We start from the raw sequence: 21,519 nt of genomic DNA, 5'->3' as shown, positions 1-21,519 counted from the left end.
CAGATGTCCCATAAAAATCTGTAGTTCATCCAGAGAGCCCTGCCAAATGAACAAAATATCATCAATGTATCTTCCCCAGTATTGCACTCTATCCACCAAAGGTAAAGGTTCAGTGGTAAAGATCTTTCTCTCCCACAGCCCCAGGAACAAATTAGCATATGAGGGCGCAAAAGCCGCCCCCATTGCTGTTCCCTGGAGCTGTAGGAAAAATTTTTCATTAAAAATAAAAAAATTGTGGGTGAGTGCAAACTGGAGAAGATCCACGATAAATGAAGAAAACTCACCATCCTCACTGGACATCCTCAAAAATTGTTGAACAGCCGTGATCCCATCCTCATGTATTATAGACGTATATAAGGACTCAATGTCACAGGTAACTAAAATCATGTCGCCCTCAAGTTGTAGACCATCCATTTTCCGAAGTACATCATTCGTATCCTTAAGATATGACGGGAAGGTCTCTACCATAGGATGAAGAACAAAGTCAATCAATTTGCAAATGGGTTCAATGAAGCTATTGTTCCCTGCCACAATTGGACGACCTGGTGGACATGACGCATTTTTGTGCACTTTAGGGAGTGCATAGAAAGTAGCGATGGTAGGATATTCTACAAGTAAATAATCCATCTGCTTCTTACTAATTGTGGAATCACCCACTGCTTTCATAAGAATATCTTTAAGTTGTATACAGAAGGATGACAGAGGGTTAAAGGTCAATCTTTTGTAGCACTTCACGTCCTTCAACAGCCTGTACACTTCTCTTTCATACATATTACAGGGCCAAATAACAATGTTCCCACCTTTATCCGATGGCTTAATAATTATGTCCTTTCTAGAAGATAGTTCTTCAATGGCTTTTTTATGTTCAAATGTACAGTTGTGACCCTTAACCATGGTTGACACTTTTTTCAGATCTTCACTTACAAGTTTAACGAATAAATCAATATTGGTACTCAATGTAAGAGATGGAAACTTTTTAGATCTAGGTACCAAGCTTTTAGGAAACTTACTTGTAGGTAAGGAAGACTGTTCTTGTAGAAGTTCATTCAAAGTATCCAAAACCTCGATATCCTCCTCTGTATCCAATGTGATATCAGTGACGTCATTTGAATTTTTATGATGAAGTTTCTTAAGTAGTAGTTTACGTGCAAACAAATGCAAATCCTTTATTGCTGAAAATGGATCAAATTTGGCGGTCGGTGAAAAGTTGAGCCCAAGATTAAGAACTTCCATTTGTGAAACTGTGAGATCAATATCAGACAGATTAATTACCTTATTGGAGGGTAGAGTATTGTTGCCTAGATCTGCCGGGGTCATCTTCTTCCTAGGAGAGAATTGCGCAAAATTCTTCCGTTTCTGCGTCCTTGTATTGTACACCCTTCTAGGCCCAGAACTTGTGGATTCATACGATGTAGAAGAGGTCACAGATGTACTTCTGGCCCTGGTTCTTTGCATAGGGAATTTCCATTTATATACTCTATTATTTTCCTTGTCCGATAGATCTCTCGCATATTTCTTAGTTTTATGAAACTACCATCGCTACTTTCTATGCACTCCCTAAAGTGCACAAAAATGCGTCATGTCCACCAGGTCGTCCAATTGTGGCAGGGAACAATAGCTTCATTGAACCCATTTGCAAATTGATTGACTTTGTTCTTCATCCTATGGTAGAGACCTTACCGTCATATCTTAAGGATACAAATGATGTACTTCGGAAAATGGATGGTCTACAACTTGAGGACGACATGATTTTAGTTACCTGTGACATTGAGTCCTTATATACGTCTATAATACATGAGGATGGGATCACGGCTGTTCAACAATTTTTGAGGATGTCCAGTGAGGATGGTGAGTTTTCTTCATTTATCGTGGATCTTCTCCAGTTTGCACTCACCCACAATTTTTTTATTTTTAATGAAAATTTTTTCCTACAGCTCCAGGGAACAGCAATGGGGGCGGCTTTTGCGCCCTCATATGCTAATTTGTTCCTGGGGCTGTGGGAGAGAAAGATCTTTACCACTGAACCTTTACCTTTGGTGGATAGAGTGCAATACTGGGGAAGATACATTGATGATATTTTGTTCATTTGGCAGGGCTCTCTGGATGAACTACAGATTTTTATGGGACATCTGAATAATAATAATCTGAACTTACGTCTGACATATAAAGCAGGAAGATCAAATGTGGAATTCCTGGACATCCTGTTGGAAGTAGATGAACTTGGTTTCATACACACAGATGTTTTCCGGAAACCTACCTCAACAAATAGTCTTCTCCATTTTTCTTCATCACATCAACAGAGCCTTATTAAAGGCATACCGGTGGGACAGTTTTTACGGATGCGACGCATTTGTTCTGATGAGTCGTCTTTTGAAAAACAAAGTAGGGATTTAAGTGCAAGATTTGCTGAGAGGGGATATTCTTCACAGTGTATTAGACGAGCATATTGGCGAGCAAAACGGACTGACCGTTCTCAAGCACTGAATAAACAGAGACTTGAAGATGGGAATAGTGACAAGGTACGGTATATTCAAACCTTTAACTGCAGATGGTATGAGGTGAGGGATATATTATCCAAGCATTGGAAGGTTTTACAACTGGATCCCATTTTGACACAATACCTCCCATCAAAACCATCCATCACGTATAGGAGGTCACCAAATATACGAGACTCGCTGATACACAGCCATTATGTGAATAAAAAGAATGATAATCCATTTGGCTCGCAGGGCCCCAAATGGGGATGTCGCCCTTGTGGCTCCTGTATAGCGTGCCCGAATATTGAGAGGTGTGCAGTATTCTCCAGTGCTGATGGCAATAAAACATATAACATCCTCTACCCTATTACATGTAAGACCACTGCGGTTATTTACTGCGCTAGCTGTCCATGTGGTCTTAAGTACATCGGTTTAACCTCAAGGGAATTAAGACGGAGAGTGAGGGAGCATGTTCTAGATATTCAAGCAGCTTGTACTGCTATAGACATTGAATCCCTTAAAACTCTGCCCAAACATTTTAAGCTTTTTCATCGGTGTGATGATTCCTTGTTGAGGGTAAGAGGGATTGACCATATTGTACTAAACATGAGAGGTGGGGATATCAAGAAAAGACTGGCCCAAATTGAGGCTAAGTGGATTTATAGACTGGATACTTTGGCACCCAATGGCCTGAATGAGCAGATGTCTTTTAGTGCTTATTTGTAGGTTTTTATTAATATTTATTCTTTTTCTTTCCCTGTTTTTTCTTCTTGTTTTTATTTCATTTTATTTTTTAGGTCCTTGTTGATATTCATGTCTGGCGGTGATATTGGATTGAATTTCCTGTGTTCCGGCATATCTGAAAAATTTATTATATAAAAAATCCATTTATTATTTATTATTTTTTCACTCGTTCGCACGTGTGTTTCACTGCACTTTTTTGTTTTTTTGTATATTATTATTATTATTATTTAAATGTTTGCTTTTTCAATATTTATATTTTTTATTTTATCTGTTCACCGGCGGTCTTATGGTTCCGCTTGTGTGCACGATTAAATTCACTCAGTGCAGTAATTTGCCTCTTTTTATATTTAGGGGCTTTATTTATTTATTTATTTATTTATTTAATTTTATTAGGGCACTTTTGTCAGGGTCATATCATATTATATTGTATATAGCACTATGTCACTTTAGATAGGCCCGATTTATGGTGTTTTTATTCAGATGTGGAACGCTAATTACGGTGGCAATACGTTACCTTGGTTTCCAGAGTGTTTGTGCAGGCTCCGTAACGTCACTTCCGGTCTGGCGGTGACAGCCCTGGGTCTGTGCTTCACATAGTGTCCCATGATTTCACACCTTTTAACAAGATCGGTCACCTCTGCAGTGCATTCCCTTTGTTTATGGGGTAATTGTATGTATATTTGTGTGTATTTATGTATATGATCTGCCACTTCCGGTTTCGCCGTATGTATACACGTATATATACACTTAATGTTCACATTAAATTCACTGCTGTATATGTATGTGATCGGTCATTGTCAAGTATGTATCGATCTCTTTTATATGAGGTTCATGTTTCTTTGTTTATTTATGTTAATTCATATGGGGATATGTCACTTCCTGTCTCGCCAGCAATCTGTGTTTTATATATTTTATCTTACCAATTATTGGATGTTTTTGCTTTAGGATGTATTTTAATGAGTGAAACTTGTTATTCCATATATGGAGATATATATATATATTTTTTTTAGCAGGGTTAAGTTATTTATCTAGCTCACATGATTCCCCTGATTCCATTTGATTGGTGGGGGCTATGTATAAGTAACACCACACTTTCACTTTGTCTTCACTCCTTGAAAAAGCCACTCAGGTGAAACGTACGTTGGGGTCGGAGTCCTGGAGGGCCACAGATCATCTTCACACTGGTACTAGTATTTTTTCAGAGATTTATGCACTTTATTGTCTGGGTTAGACTACTATTATTGATGCATATGCACTTTATTGGGATAGAAGGCCTATTGTAGCGCCATCTATTGTTTTTTGTTTTTGCACTCTGGAAGGTCACATATATGTATATGAATTATATATTTTTCTAGTATCTTTTTTATTATATGGATCTGGTCTCCTCATTAATTATACATTTTGTAAAATACTGTAGTATTATTTGTTGTCTTTTCTTCTTTTTTTGTAATACATTTTGGTAATAAAATCATTTTTTAACATATATATATCTTTCATGTGATTATTTGATATATGTTCACTTTTGACATTGGTTATATGTGCACACGTTGCGGATTTCCCTCTGGAATTTTTTGTGCGAATTCTGCATCTCTTGGCAGAAAACGCAGGTGCAGATTTGATGCATTTTTTTTATGCGGATTTTGTGCGGATTTCTATAATGGAATGGGTACAAAAACGCTGCAGATCCGCAAAAATAAATGACATGTGCCTTCTTTTGATCCTCAGCGTTAGCACAGCAATTTTTTTTTCCATTGATTTACGGTACATTGTACTGTAAATCACTGGCGGATGTGCGTTTCTGCATGGAAAAAAACGTTGCGGATCCGCAGTAAATACGCAACGTGTGCACATACCTTAATGTCATCGCGTTTCAAAGTCATCAGACTTCTTCATCAGGACAAGCACGTCTATCCTTCTATCCTTGTGGGCGCTACAGCAGCTGATTATAAAGCTTTTAGGGATATTAGTCAACCAAATAGGTAAATGGCAACTGTTTATGTCAATAAAGCCATTAGAGTCCACTGCTTACGGTGGCACTTTGTTAGCACCCGATTGTTTTCAATGAAAATGCTCAGATCTAGAAAATTTATTTCTGTTTTGCTAGTAGTAGCCGTAAATTCTAACCCAAAATCATTAGAATTAAGGTTGGCAATAAATGCATCTAGTTCATATTGAGGGCTATTCCAAATGAATAATACGTCGTCAATGAAGCGTTTCCACATGACCAAGCCAATATTGGGACTGTCTGTAAGTTTGATATGTAGCTCCTCCCATTTGGCTACATAAAAGTTCGCGTAACTGTATATGTAGCTCCCCCATGTCTGAAGGTAGAACTAGCTGTCATAAACAAAATAGTTGTGCTCTAAAATAAATAGGATACTCTCTATGATAAACCGGATCTGTGTTTCTTTATAGGTGTTCAATTTGTTCAAATAATATTCTGCCGCTTCGCACCCTTTAGGATGACTTATCACTGTGTAAAGTGACTTAATTGTTATCTGGCATTTTTGATATTCCACCCTGGTACAAGTCCAGTATCATTAGTGGCGGCTATATCATGCTTAAATATTTTTGCCCAGATCAGTCATCTGCACACATTACAGCACTGGCCGTCACTACTACAGGTGGCCACCAGCCAGTGCGTTATTAATTTATCCATCTAGGTTTGTTTTGCAAGTGCATGTATACCAGCACCCCAAGGTTCAAACTTACTTAGTGAACATTCTTTTATTCTGTTAACGCGGTGACCTAATTTGCATACTATTTTATCTTCTTTTTACACATGACAGACCCAGCACAGTAGCGGTCTAGGCACCAGCAGCTTTCGACGTACATTTTCTAAACCCTCCGGGAGCGCCGGTGTGTTTTTTATTTTGTATTCACCAATAGATAAGTATTTAGAACGATGTCAATGCGGTGATATCACAGCTTCGCAAGTGTAGGATAGAAAGGTTAATATTAGTCTGGTTTAAATATTAGATATGGCCGACTTAACATTTCATAGGTGCGGTCCGACACCCTGCACCACCACCAATCAGATGTTATTTCCTTGAGCAGCTGCCGGATGTAAAACACTTTGGACTGATCGGCAAAGCGCAGCTTCATTCAATGACTCCATAGCAGCCGCCACACAATGAATGGCATTGTGCTTTGCATGTCTGATCTAAGTGCTTACATTCAGCAACTGCCAGAGGAAAGAACAGGTGATCGGTGGAGGAGCCGCATGTCAGACCCCACCAGTCCTTTGAATAGGTCATCAATGTTGTGATCGAACAACCCCTTTAAATTCTTTGTTAATGTCCAGGTCAACGCAATTGGTTCCCATGGGAGCTGGAGGCTACTGAAGGGTTCCCATCTCTATGATCTGCGTATTTCTGTGAACCACAGCTACTGGCTGAGCTTTATGAGACCGTAATTTTCAATATATACAGCAATATTGTGGTTCAAGTTCTTTAAGTCACATATGTATAACTCTGGCCAGCTAGCCACATCTGCGCTGCAGGGTGAGTATATTTGTCATCTTGCATGCAGTTTTCTATATATTGTCTTACTACTTTTTCAAATTGTGCACCATGATTTCCAATGGCTGTTGTGAACATCTCATTAAGAGATTTCTCAGTAGTGCTGGATTTCCCCATTTTATTTTTTTTTACATACTGTATGGAGCACTATGTGGAGCCATTATACTGTATGGAGCAATATGTAGGGCCCATAATACTACATGGAGCACTATTTGGGGCACATAATACTGTATAGAGCACTATTTGTGACCCATAATGCTCGGAAGACGCATATGTATGTATGTCTCATTAAGAGGTTTCACAGTAGTGCTGCATTTTCCCATTTTTTTTTTACATACTATATGGAGCACTATGTGGAGCCATTATACTGCATGAAGCAGTATGTGGGCCCCATTATACTGTAGGGAACATTATGTGGGATCCATAATACTGCATGGAGCAATATGTGGGGTCCATTCTAATGTATGGACCACTATGTAAAGCCATTATACTGCATGGAGCACTATGTAGTGCCCATAATACTACATAGAGCACTATATGGGGCACATAATACTGTATAGAGCACTATGTGGGACCCATAATGCTCAGGGTCGCATATGTATGTATGTCTCATTAGGAAGTTTCACAGTAGTGCTGGATTTTCCTATTTTTTACACACTGTATGGAGCACCATGTGGGTCATTTATACTGTATGGAGCACAATGTGGGGCTATTATACTGTATGGAGAACTATATGGAGCCCATTATACTGTATGGAGAACTATATCGAGCCCATTATACTGTATGGAGCACTATGTGGGGCCAATATACTGTATGGAGCACAATATTGGGCTATTATACTGTATGGAGCAGAACTTGTAGCTAATATACTGTATGAAGAACTATGCGGAGCTCATTATACTGTATAGAGCACTATGCGGGGCCCATTACACTGTATGGAGCACTATGCGGTGCCCATTACACTGTATGGAGCACTATGCGGATCCCATGATACTGTATGGAGCACTATGTGGGGCCAATATACTGTATGGAGCACAATATTGGGCTATTATACTGTATGGAGCAGAACTTGTAGCTATTATGCTGTATGAAGAACTATGCGGAGCTCATTATACTGTATAGAGCACTATGCGGGGCCCATTACACTGTATGGAGCACAATGCGGTGCCCATTACACTGTATGGAGCACTATGCGGGGCCTATGATACTGTATGGTGCACTATGTGGTGCCCATTACACTGTATGGAGCGCTATTTGGGGCCCATTGCACTGTATGGAGCACTATGTGGGGCCCATTGCACTGTATGGAGCACTATGTGGGGCCCATTATACTGTATAGAGCACTATGTGGGGCCCATTATACTGAATAGAGCACTATGTGGGGCCCATTACACTGTATGGAGCACTATGTGGCGCGCATTACCCTGTACAGAGCTCTATGTGGGGCCCCTGATACTGTATGGTGCACTATATATGGCCATTATACCCTTAAGTGTGACAGCTTTATATATTTCTATGAGGCCATCTTGCTCAGGGTCAGGAGACGCACGGCCAGTCCATGCATCATGATCAGAGACGGGACTGATGATCACGGACGTCTGAAAGAGCCCTTATTGACAACTATGTGACTGCCAGGATAAATCTGAATAAGATCCCATTCAGATGTCAATGTTTTAACACTGAATTTCCATCCATGTAGAAGTATACATTTTACCTATCATAGCTTATGGGGCTTTTCATTTATCCACATATTTTTTTGTGGATTGGTCTGCGCCAAAACACAGAGACATGTCTGATTTTGATCCAAGTCACAGATGAAATTAGCCAATGTAAGTCCTTGAAAATATCGGATATCACGCAGATGCCATCCAACTTTCATGATTGTTTTATTGGAAGAGCTTGTAAAACTTATCACTGCTAAAACTCTGGTGGAAAAAACGTAACACCCGGACCAAACACTGATAAAAATCTGATCCAAAATATTGAAGAAAAATCATGTGCCTTGGACTTGGATGACATCTGTGTGCTGGCCTTTGTTTTCATGACCCCATTGACTTGGTCATTTTGAACTGCACAAATTGGAACAATTTTTTTTTTTTTTAACGCATGATCGGTTTGCAGAGACAAATCATCCTGGGTGTAGCATGAAATGTAAAATTAACAGGCTGTAGGACTGGTCGCTTGGTATAAACGGTGTACGTGCTTACAGGATAAGGTTCCATCAGACGGCAGTAAAGCTGCGACACACAAGACCTGAGGCTCATAAGAAATCCTGCTCTGAGCTCAGGTCATAGGCGAGGCCAGAACCCGCGGCCCTGATCAACCCTATAAAATCAAGCAGCGACAGGAGTTCTGATCACAAATTAAAGACAAAACCTTTTTTCTTTTTCTCTTAAAAACGGATATCAGATTGGAGTCTTCAGTATAGAAGAATGAGGTTTCCTGGGAGGACATCTTATGTCTGGAGGTTTTATTGAACAATTATAGAAAAATAAAGCCTAATTATAAATATTCATCTCTTAAAGTCTCACATCCCTGTATAAAAGGAGCACTTTAGAATGAAGACATTGGTCCTTCCAACCTCAGAGAACGCGAGTGCCATGCATGGTGACATTGCAGTACTTTCTGCACACCCCGACCCCGTCATCCTGTTTATTCTTGTCAATCTATATCCCCCTCCATCGTCATTCAGGTGGAAACCGGGAACAGACGGCCCAGGCCTCGGACGCTGATGAAGTTATCTGGGCGCGCCACAAAATGAACATTTTACTGAAAGGCACAATACAAAGAAAGGGGAAAAAAGGCAAAAACAAAATATATTATATCCCATATGATAAACACATAAATGTTCCATTTTTGTTGTTCTGTGCAATACCGAGGTAAATCCATTGTCTGCGTGGATGAATAAAAGAAAAAAGGAATGGTAGATTGGTGGTCACTTTTCCACGGTGACGTCTTTCTGACATGGCAGGGGCACAATCCACTCCAGGGTAAAGCCCCTCTTGTCCGAGATAAAGTAGTAAATGGTAAATTCGGCTTCATATCATTGTATAAAAACATCCTCATTTACTCTACACAATGACAAGAAAATCTGATGTATAAAATCCAGGTCTATACAACGTATGATTCCGGTAAACTTGGGCTCAAGTCTGTGGTTCCCTTGTGGTACACTGGTAGAATACTGAGCAGGGGCGGCCGGGCGGTCACATAATGTAGGTCCCATCCTTGTAATACTTGATGGTGTCCATCTGTTGGGTCATGACCAGGACTTCTTGAAAGCCGGTGCTGAGGCCGGACATGTGCTGGAAATAAGCTTCCTTCTCCACCTGAATCGTGAGGTTATTGACGCCAACGTCTTTCAGAACTGACGTTACCTATAAGAATAGAAAGATACAGGGATCATCTTTAGCAGATTGAAAAAAAAAAGACACCGGTCTATCAAGATCAACCTTTCTACACCAGTTCTACATTGTCCATCACTAGATTATGGATAACCCACAATGCCAATTGCTGTGGAAAGGCATCCAGCCCTTTCAATCTGCCATTACCTTCCCTTGAGTTCAGGGATTTCACAGTCTGACTGCTCTAAGGGTACCGTCACACATTGAAATTTTCATCGCTGCGACGGCACGATTCGTGACGTCGCAGCGTCGTATGATCATCGCTCCAGCGTCGTAGACTGCGGTCACACGTTGCAATCACGGCGCTGGAGCGATGCCGAAGTCCCCGGGTAACCAGGGTAAACATCGGGTAACTAAGCGCAGGGCCGCGCTTAGTAACCCGATGTTTACCCTGGTTACCAGCGTAAACGTAAAAAAACAAACAGTACATACTCACCCGTCGGTGTCCTTCAGGTCCCTTGCCGTCTGCTTCCTGCTCTGAGTGCAGCCGTACAGTGAGAGCAGATCGCAGCACCGCTGCGCTCTGCTCTCACTTTCCGGCCGGCACTCAGAGCAGGAAGCAGACGGCAAGGGACCTGAAGGACACCGACGGGTGAGTATGTACGGTTTGTTTTTTTACGTTTACGCTGGTAACCACGGTAAACATCGGGTTACTAAGCGCGGCCCTGCGCTTAGTTACCCGATGTTTACCCTGGTTACAAGCGAACACATCGCTGGATCGCTGTCACACACAACGATCCAGCGATGTCAGCGGGTGATCAAGCGACGAAAGAAAGTTCCATACGATCTGCTACGACGTACGATTCTCAGCAGGATCCCTGATCGCTGCTGCGTGTCAGACACTGCGATATCGTAACGATATCGCTAGAACGTCACGAATCGTACCGTCGTAGCGATCAAAATGGTACTGTGTGACGGTACCCTAACTGTAAAGAACCCTTTCTTCCACATGTACTGTCTCCTGGAGGGAAGGCTATTACCGTAGCTAAATCGGAAAAGGCTCTTTACAGAGTAGTCTCAGGCTATAACATGCTCGACTGCCAGAAGTAATAATGGCAGACACTCTGTCAGCATTTATGGCCATCTTTGCAATCAAGGACATGTCAGATCCACCAGACTGAGAGTCCCTCTCTTTTCTAGCATAAAATAAAAGCTGTAAATCCTTTAGCATAGCCCATATGAGAATCTGACGTCCAGCTCCAGAGATTAGTTATTAATCTGTACGATACCTGCTGAATGATCCGCTGTTCCACCACATCCGACATCACTTGCACGTGTATAGTCCCTGCAACGATGGAGGCTGAGTGCCGCCAAAAATGTGGATCCCGATAAGAGATCAGACCATCAATGTTTGAGATCTGTAAGAAGAACAGGTTGTTTCACTGGCGGGTCATGTACTCAGTACAGAATCATGAAGCTATGGATCTGGTCCGTAACACATAAGGCGCAGAAAAATAACTGTCCTGAATATATGTCGCCAAAGAGGAGCAGATCAGTTTATGTATGCTAGATTCATAACTTTCACCATAACTTACACAAGACCTCCATGAATAAATGGTAGATCATGACCGCACTCGGAACTATACAGCACCTCCCCGAATCACAGACAGGACAACATGATTATCCAAGGGTAAGGCTAGATCCACACATCCTTTTGCCACAGTTCAAGCGCGGATCAACAATGTGTGAATCTAGCCTTACCCTTGGATAATCATGTTATGTGGGTTGCCCATGTCAGCGCTTACAGACACTCGACCGAGAAAATCAATATTTAGGGCAATATGAAGAATATTATACAACTTCTACCATGTTTTCTTTAAAACAAAACTGTACTAAAAGTAATCAAACTTTTATTAACTTTCATTTATTTGAACTGTACACCTCTAAAAAAAAATGCAAGCTGTTCAAAGTGGATATGTCAGCCGAGGAGGCTGGTGTACTTACTTCAAAAATGTATCCCAAAATGACTGTAAAAATACATTTTTTAAGTTTACCCCCCCATCTGATATTCAAATGAGAATCTCTCAGTCTCTAGTTGGTCTCATAACAGGCTCAGTTTAATATTAGATAACGTTAAATAAAATATAAAAAAACAAAAAAATAAACAACAAATCATAATGACAGAGATTTTGAAAGTAAGTACATATTGGATCTAATAGAGCTAAAGGGGCGTTTTCCACTTTTTTGGCAGAACTGCACCATTCTCCTGCCTCCCGGCGTCCTGCTTGCCAGGGGGTGGAGTGCTCATGCTTGATTGACAGTCCAGACCAGTGGCATCATATTTGCTCTATGATGCTGCAAGCAGAGGCAAGTATTGGAGGTATGCATGGGCACTGAAGCTGGCCAGCTCAACAGCATTTACAAGCTCTAATGTAAGGAGTTTGTAAGAGCTGCACTCCTTGCTTGTAGATCAACCACTGCTGATAGACTGCAGAGGTGGTCAGTAACCAGGCCAACAACTGGTAAATATTACAATTAAAACTCCCTTTGGTCTTGAGAATGGAAATTAACTTTATTAGGAAGCAAAATGCTAAGTTGTGCTTGCTTTTATAAGCACTTTACAATTTTAAGAATTTATGAAGATGAGCATAAATCTTTAAAAATTTCTGCATTTTGCATTGTGGGCCCATTGACTTGTATTGTCCCTTTTAATGCGCGATACCAGAGAAAATCGGACATGTCTTTGCGAGTTTTGCACAGACACACGGTCCCTGAAAAAACATGGACATGTGAACGCCACCATAGATAATAAAGGGTAGGTGTTGTATCCATGAAAAAAAAACGGATAGACCCCGAACGTCTGATCGAGGCCTTACACATAGTAAATGAATAGCGCAGAATGCCTGATAAGAAATAAATAAGTGAATTCACCTTCTCAAGCGCCACATTTATTCCCTTCTCAATTTCAGGAGGAATTCTCAGGAGGATCACTTGGCACGCATCCTTCAGGAGAGGGAGGACGCTCCCAAATATCAGGACAGAAATAAAAAGGGAGCACAGAGGATCAGCTATCAGCCAGCCAAACTGTCGAATCAATATGGTGGATACTATGACGCCCACGCTGCCTAGAGTGTCAGCCAGCACGTGTAGAAACACGCCTGAGGAGAGAGAAGAATGGTCACAGCAAACGACAAGCCAACCTCGGACCTCACATCGTTTCAGAAATACAATACAATATAAATAAAAGCTGCACTCACCGCGCATGTTTGCATTCATTCCTCCTCCACCTGATCCATGAGAATGACCATGGTTGTGCGCATGTCCGTGATCACCGTGTGAATGACCGTGTCCGTGACTGTGGCTATGGCCATGGTGCGAGTGGCCATGATCGTGAGAAGAACATCCTCCTCCTCGGGAGCCACCGTGGGAGTGGGCATGACTAAAGGCACAAATACCAACGAGATTGACAAGAAGGCCCCCGACCGACACTGGCTGTTGAGAGACAGAAGAGACCGTTCAGTATTTGGACTGATATCTTCAGGTATGGCTAATGAGATTTTTGTTTCTAGATGGTGTGTACAAGGTTGAAAAAAAAAAAAGTTGCCACTCTTCTATAGGCTGCGTACAGCATTGAAGCTCACCTTGAATCTAGTATAACAATGTGAGCATGTTTTGCATCGTTTTCGTGAGTAAAACGTTTATTTTTTACAGTCCCCTTAAGTCATTATCAGTGCTTCATAATATAAGAATCCACTACAACAAACTGAGAAGAATAAGGAAATTCCTGGCTGATAGACCAAACACGTTCAATTGGACAGGAACCCAGAAGTTAAGGAGGCAGCCATCACTAAGCAGCCAGCAGCTTCTGGCATCCTACGTGATGGCATGTAATCTTCAGGCTAGGGACTAATAGAAACCTCTGGTGGTCGCTTATCTCCTTGGGGGAACAGAAGAATCAGGCATTTTGAAATATAGCTGCCCCGTATGTCTCTCCCCCGATATCTGCCATCGTGAAGAGTTGGGTGACCCAGCACATGTAATGGTTCATGCAGATGCGCCAATACATTTGCAGAACCCTGGTCCGGTAACCATATCAGTATTACATTGCCGCCGTAAGGGCATCTGTGCGAACTGCCTCCGACCTACTGGAATCCCTGTGCGCTTCTGATTTGTAAGATCGATGCATCGTCATCGTCGCGGTGTGACACACACATGACGTCACATCAGGCCTGACAATCAGAAAAGGAGATCTTGACTTTAGGGCCAGCTAATGGAGGTAGCAATCCTAAGAGTTCATGTCCTCTTCCTCTCTGCATATTTTAGGGCGTTGTCCATTACTCGTACAACACCTTCTGAATCACAGTACCCCCTCCCCCCCAGTAAATTAATAACACTTATACTCTGGTGCCAGCGACGTTCCAGCATTGTCAGCAGTGGCTCTCCCGGGGATTGTGTGACATGGCTATGTCACGCGATCCCTGCTGCCAATCAGCACGGACTTCACTCCTATGGACCCGACTGACATCTGGAGGAAGTGGGAGCTGCGGCTGCTCTCTCGCTTCCTCGGGATATCTTGATTTGTCCAAAGGAAGGGACAGCATTTGAAGCCAGAGCCGATTGGCCACAGGACTCGCGTGATAATTTCCCAGAGAGCTGGCACCGGAGGAGACTGTAAGTGTGGTTATTTTACTGGGGGGAAACCGTGATTCAGGAGGGGTTGTCCAAGTAGTGGACAATCCATTTAAATTGCCCGAGGAGCACTGCATGGCCTATGAATCTCGTTCTCCTTCTATATATCCTACATGATTCTGCAATCCATACATATTGAGGCATAGGGTTAGCCCAATATATCTGGACAAGTCCTCATAATGATGAATGGAAATGTCTGCACTTACTGTTAGCATATCGGTATTGATGTCAGGGGGATCAAAGATCCGGCCCACAGCCTCAATAAACACGAAGAAAGAGATCACCACCAGGAAGAGGCCATTAATAAACCCGGACAGTATTTCCACTCGGCCGTACCTAAAAAAGTCACCAAGAAATATGTAATATACAATGTTAGAAATGCTATACATGTAACATGGGTATATAGTGCAGGGACACGCCATACGACATCTATAGAGAAATGCGCGTTCTTACCCATACGAGAATATACGTGTTGCTTTCCATCGGGTCATTAGTGCAGCAATAAGTCCCATGACGAGAGCGGAGCAATCGAACAACATGTGGAAACCATCAGATAACAATCCAAGACTATTGGTCCACACGCCATAGAAAATCTCCACAAATGTGAACGCCTAAAAATCAGATTAAGAAGATGAATCCAACAGCAGAGAACAGAATATGGCCCATGACACTGGCTGTGCTCTAAATAGACATGCAGCCTCTTAGACACACCTTACTCTATACTTATATTCTGCGCAATTAACATTGCAACAAGGAAAAGCCGTGGAATTGTGGATTTATTCAGTATCGAGTGTGAGCGCCACGTGCAGAAATCCCTGCACTTACACACCTTGGTTGGTTGTCTGAGGAATGTTGTGCCACGCAAATCATCAAGATCCGCTGCTGGCAGTTCCTTTTGCAATTGCCATCCAATGACGTCTCAAATGTGCTCAATGGAAGACGGGTCCAAAGACAGTGCAGGCCATGGAAGCGCCTTTAGGCTACGCATCTGCCCACAGTAGCAAGTGCAAAATGCGACATGGTGTTGTGCTGAAAAATGGCTCTCGGCACACTTTGGAGAAATGGTCGTACTACTGGTCCCGCATCCAAATCAATGTAATGCCAAGCTGTTATGGTACCTGGCATGAATACTAAAGGGGTGCGTGGCCTCAATATGCTACCATGGCCTGCAGAATTTCCATACATGACTCCCATTGAGCACTTTTGGAATATCATTAGTCAGCAATTGCAAAGGGAGCTGTCAGCAGCGGATCTTGATGATTTGTCAAAGTGATTGCCACTCATACGTATTATTGATATACAAATGATGAAAAAATAAAAATAAAATTTTCATAATATTTCAATTTATTGAGTAACATCAATCCTGCGAGTTCCATAATGTCATGACTTTTCCTTCTTAGTGTTGTAATGTTGAGGAGTATATACACACAACAAGCTTGGGAAATCTTAATCTTTTAGCACCGAGGTCCTTCGAGGATGTTGTGACTCAGCGATAACAATGTTGCCCATCACAATCAGTACCCACCAGATTTAGACACAGGAAATAGAAGATCTGTCTGGAGTCATACTCTTCGAGAATCTGTTTTAGTGAATCCTTTATAAACCTTGGCATGGACGGGGATGTGCTGTGCAGGGCATCTCCCATAAAGGTATAGAGGGGTGTCCCTTCAGGCGAGTACCCTACAAGGGTGCCTTTCTGTCCTTTCCTGGAGGCAGATGCCAGGATATTTGCAGCTGTAGGACAAATGAAAACAGAACAGTAAATACATTGAGATTATACATTATATGTAACAAAAAACAAATAGCCCTATAGTGTGAAGTCCTACAGTCACATTGTGCTGCTGTACAATACTTAACCCAGGTGCCATGTATACAAAACTATTGGCATGGAGCAAGCCATGTTTTTTCTCCTCTTAGATTCCGTATAAACCTTCATATAAAGTCAGAGGCAAGGTAACAATTCATAGGTGTAGAACTACTTCGCTCTTCTAAGTTTAGGGTAGTATGTTGTGAACAGTGGCAATACCCCTGGCAAAGCATGGCTGCTAAGTTTCAGCTAAGCCCAAGATCAGGAGGTATTTTACCACTGTAACCAGGGCTTTCATGGATATCCTAGTTACAGTGGAAAATGACAAAATAAAAAAATAACTATAAAAGACAGAAGGTAGGTAGATTGGCTCACTCGGCTGACACGGATGTAGTCACGGGAACACTGCGTCTTTAAGGATGCACTTGATTTATTGGATACAGCATAAACCAAGTTTTAAAGCACAAAATAAACATGGCCCTCTGGGCAAAACAGCAAAACAAAATAAAATGGTAGCACTACGTTCAGTCCTTGCATTAGTGGAGGTCAGCCTACTCAGAGATAGCAATGTCCTTTAACAGGAACCACGTGCACAAAACACTTTCCTGGAGTCTTCCTCTCCAGGCACTCAACAACCCAGACTGTCTGTGGAGTTCAGCTATTTAAGCGCAGACTATGTGACTCCTCACCCATGTGACTGATCACATGACTATGACATCACACAGGTCCTGTCCGCACAAAGCGGTGCAGACTCTGCAGGTGGAGATAAGGTGGACAACCTCCCACCCGCTCTATGGTGCTCCACATAAAAAACAGCCCATTATGCAACTTATCTTAAGCCTCACAATACTTAATGTGCTGGAGGAAAAAACTCTGGATTTTATATCTCCGACGCCATTAGGTATAGTGAAATATATCTCCCCTCCAGCACTTTACCAGTGACTTTGTCACAGTATAAACAGATTATATTATCACAAATGAATGGAAATTCAGGCAGCAGTCACATCACAGAAACGGTTGGGGGCTTCAGTTTGCATAGGGAGGTCAAATTAAGTCAAAAAGTTTAATAGCATATTAATCAGTTAGCCAAAAATAAAAAATGTAGAGGGCAACTCATGTATATTACTGGAAACCGGTCAGCTCCGATAACTGTAAAATATAATAGATATAGGGTTAATCTGTAGGTTAACAGTTTACTGAACGTGCAGCACCTGGGAGAAAATGAACTTTATTTATCCAGGGAGCTGTGTCGAACAGGGTAAGCATGCCATGAGACATGGACTGACAGCTCACTCTGCATAGATACACTGCAGAGCCAGTCGTCAAATATAGTGCCGTCTCGGACAGGGTCTGGGCAAGCTCTAGTGGCTGAGCGCCATGGAAACCAGCTGTACTCCATAAAAGATAAAAGTTCTCACAGAAGGAGAATGACAGCAGATAGAAAAAAACAACTCAATTTCACTCTTGCTTATTTTCATGCCGACTATATAATTAAAGCAAATTAAAAAACATGACCATGCCCCTTTAGAAGGATAGTCAGCACAGAGTGACTGTTCAAACTAAGTGCAGGTGCTCAGTGCTTCATGGCGCGACCAATCATTTATATACACCTTACCACCTGCTTGGTTTCCATCCATCTCTGCGAAGCCAGAACTGTCAATCAAAGATGGGGTCGAGGTGAAGATAGAGGGAGAAAGACAGGTGGGAAGGTGTATATAAAGGATTGGTTGCCATGAAGCACCGAGCGACGGGACTCTGTCAACATAGAATGACTGTTCAAACTGAGTCCCTGTAAATGGGTTGTCTTGATTTTTTCTCTAGGTCTGGATGGTTTTAGAACAAAAAAACGGAGATATACTCTCCTTCAACAACCCCCATGGATCCAGCACAGGCTGCTCTAGAGGTTTGTGCCAGAACTGGAAGCGATGTCTACTTCATTCTACTGTCACAAAGACTTCAGCAGCCTATGATTGGCTGCAGTGGTCAGGTGACTAGAAGAACATGTCCTTGGATGTTTCTCTTTCGCTCCTTTCCAGTCACCTGACCGCTGGAGGCAATCACAGGTTACAGCGGTCCTGATGACTTCCCAAATAAAGCAGACATCACTTCCAGAGCTGGTGCGACCTCCCACCGGAGTGGCCTGTGCTGGGTTTACAGCGGGGCTGTTAGGAAAATACGATACTGACTATTGTTATCAAACCGTTCATGCCTAGAAAAAAAATATATCAGTGTTGGACAACTCATTTAAACAGATACTCTCGGAAAAAAAGTTAGTCTTCCACAAAAAAAATGTATTGAGACAACTATTAAATTAGATATAGAATTACACAGATACTGGAATGTAATCAAGATCTAGCATGTCTATGGGCTGAAACACGACATCATAGCGCCACCTTGTGGTCCGATGGTGGAACTGCAAACATTTTGAAGTTGGAGCTTATTCCGATGAGAGTAAACTAAGTTTGTGCTGTCCGTCCGTGCCACAGACCACGCGTGGCAGATGTGGACTGATGGTTTGTGTGGAAAACAGACAGTGACATGTACTAGTACTACTTTGGTAAGTTTTACGGACCGTAATAATGGATGCATCGTGGATGATCACGCAGAGCTGCACAAGGAGCCAGACACGTCCATTGCAATCAGATAGCAAGTACCACTCATTATTGCAGAAAACACACAAGGTAAAACCTGGACTTGGTTGGAGCCGTCCTTACCACTACGACTTACATAACAAGAAGAACATGGCGCTGACGACCACCCCTCCGGACAGCACGTGTTCAGTACTCGGCTGGTGCGCTGGTTTATTCATCGCTCGGAGCTGGTCAGTGATAGGATGAGTCCAGAAATTGCCAAGAAGCAGCGCGCTCAGGGCGATGACAAAGAACCCGTAGCGCGCACACTTTGATATTTCCATTTTAACCGTGCACACAGACTCTACGTAGAAATCCAGAATCATGACTGAGAAAATGACGGTGATGAATGGCATTACCAGGGACCACCAAGACTCCACTTTGCTCTGAAATGAGGGAAAACACAACATTTGGGGACCAGCAGTGATAGTTTATAACCAAGGACCTGGATGTGTCCTGTTTAAAGGGAATCCGTCATGTCACTGAATGCTGATAACTTGCAGATTAATGGCGATCTAAAGCTGCCCGGCCGCCGCACGGGGAGGAAATTACCTTTATTCCTCCCTGCGTCCTCCAGCTTTCAGTCATAGAGGGGCGGAAACAGTCAGTGCTCAGTACATAATGAGTGCCCGGCAGTATCCATGTCCTGGCACATTGATTACCAGCTTGCTCTGCACCGAGAAGTGCCGGGACGTGAATAAAGCCGCCACTCACTATGTACTGAGCCGTAACCTTACAACGGTATTACACTGCAGATTGACCCAACATATGCAGGTACTAGCGTTTTGGCATATTATAGTTTCCCTGTAAGATGACCTTTTACCAAATTTTCCATGTTGAACTGAGCACACGATGTAATAATGGCTGCAGAGTGGAATAAAATGTTTTTTTTTTTATTTCACCGCTCTGTTGTGGATACATCAGCAATCAAAGTATTCAGCCTCTTATGAGTTAACTTTGCCAATATCTCTGGCAAAATAAATAAAATATTGTGGATCAATTTTTTGCAATCGTGTTTCATTAAAACTTCAGCACCATCTTCCTTTTATAGCCGTATGAGCGAACAGAATCTGTCAGCGAGCTTGTTCTGACCGGGAGTTTATAACTCGTCTTTTTCCAGCCCATGTCAGCCGATTTATGATCACATGAAGGCTGAGCTACCTTTGTGGCTATAAATCCAATGAAGAGCTCAGAAAAACAGATCAAAGAGCTCCAAACTCTCCCGTCAGTACGAGCTCACTAATGGATTCTCAGTTAGCTCATTCTGCAACCAACAAAATGCAAGAAAAAAAAAAAACAGTTGTTGATTTTTTTTTCTTTAGCACAAAAAATCCATGTATTCAAATAAGAAACTAATGCGCAGATGGTTCATTCCCAGCCATAAGGACAGACCAGTCCGAGGCTGAGCTCACTGAGGAGTTGCAGACAGATCTGGCTTCTCTCTTTCTTTATCTAATGTAATATGTAAGAACCAGATGCCGTCTAACACGTGGTGTCTGCAGATGGGCACGGCCATTACCTCGGTAGTTGCAGTGAGTACGATGACCCATGGGCACAGCAATACGACAGAGACGAGGTGAGACAACGCTTGCAGACGCTTGGCTCCACCGATATCTAGAGAAAGCTTTCTGGAAGCTGCGTGGAAACCAACATTGAAACATAAAGCCAAGACAAGCAGCAGCACTCCTCCCTGAAAACAGGAAAACACAGGCACGGCCATGAATACATCCTTGTAATACAGGAAAGAAAAAGCCAGAAAGAAACTGCACAGATTCAGACAAAGTGGAAAATGGAGAAATGTCAGACATGGTCACATGCAACACAGCGTCATATCTGTACGGTACGCCGTAAGGACGGTCTCACATAAGCGTAATAAAAGTCGCCAGCTTTTGTCCAAAAGAAAAAAAAAAAAAAAGAAAAAACCCTTTTGCTTGTGTATTGGGTAGTGCATGTCCGGTTTTAATATCTGTATTGCATCTGTGCCCGTTTTATACATCCGTATGGAATATAGGCTTTGCATGAACAATAAAGGTCAAACACATTCCTTAATCTTAATAACTGTAAAGGATTGATGTAGAAAAACACGGTCCCCCGCATGTGATCAGATTTATTTGCGCCCTCTAACTTAAGGGGAGAATCTGACCCAGAATACGGATTAATTCTCATTCCATGCTGTGATCTTATTACAACCCCTGGCAAAAATTATGGAATCACCGGCCTTGGAGGATGTTCATTCAGTTGTTTAATTTTGTAGAAAAAAAGCAGATCACAGACATGGCACAAAACTACAGTCATTTCAAATGGAAACTT

The 21,519-nt window shown here is 42.2% G+C and overlaps 1 protein-coding gene across 1 annotated transcript in view; it reads right to left on the bottom strand.

The window, feature by feature from the left end:
- Window positions 1-9,197: 9,197 nt before the first annotated feature.
- The window catches only part of SLC30A5 (solute carrier family 30 member 5), a 39,056-nt gene continuing 26,734 nt past the window's right edge, over window positions 9,198-21,519 (bottom strand). Inside the window, exons 8-16 of the mRNA XM_077286605.1 lie at window positions 20,729-20,899; window positions 19,307-19,595; window positions 16,298-16,506; window positions 15,226-15,383; window positions 14,979-15,108; window positions 13,341-13,575; window positions 13,015-13,241; window positions 11,373-11,501; window positions 9,198-10,116 (exon numbers count right to left, since the gene is read on the bottom strand). Coding sequence (XP_077142720.1) covers window positions 9,946-10,116; window positions 11,373-11,501; window positions 13,015-13,241; window positions 13,341-13,575; window positions 14,979-15,108; window positions 15,226-15,383; window positions 16,298-16,506; window positions 19,307-19,595; window positions 20,729-20,899 — 1,719 coding nt within the window. The 3' untranslated portion in view covers window positions 9,198-9,945. The remainder of the gene's footprint in view (window positions 10,117-11,372; window positions 11,502-13,014; window positions 13,242-13,340; window positions 13,576-14,978; window positions 15,109-15,225; window positions 15,384-16,297; window positions 16,507-19,306; window positions 19,596-20,728; window positions 20,900-21,519) is intronic.

The sequence above is a fragment of the Ranitomeya variabilis genome, chromosome 1 (genome assembly GCF_051348905.1).
Source record: "Ranitomeya variabilis isolate aRanVar5 chromosome 1, aRanVar5.hap1, whole genome shotgun sequence".
Lineage (NCBI taxonomy): Eukaryota > Metazoa > Chordata > Amphibia > Anura > Dendrobatidae > Ranitomeya > Ranitomeya variabilis.
The sequence above is the reverse complement of the archived record's forward strand: the minus strand, read 5'-3'. Positions and strand labels throughout refer to the sequence as shown.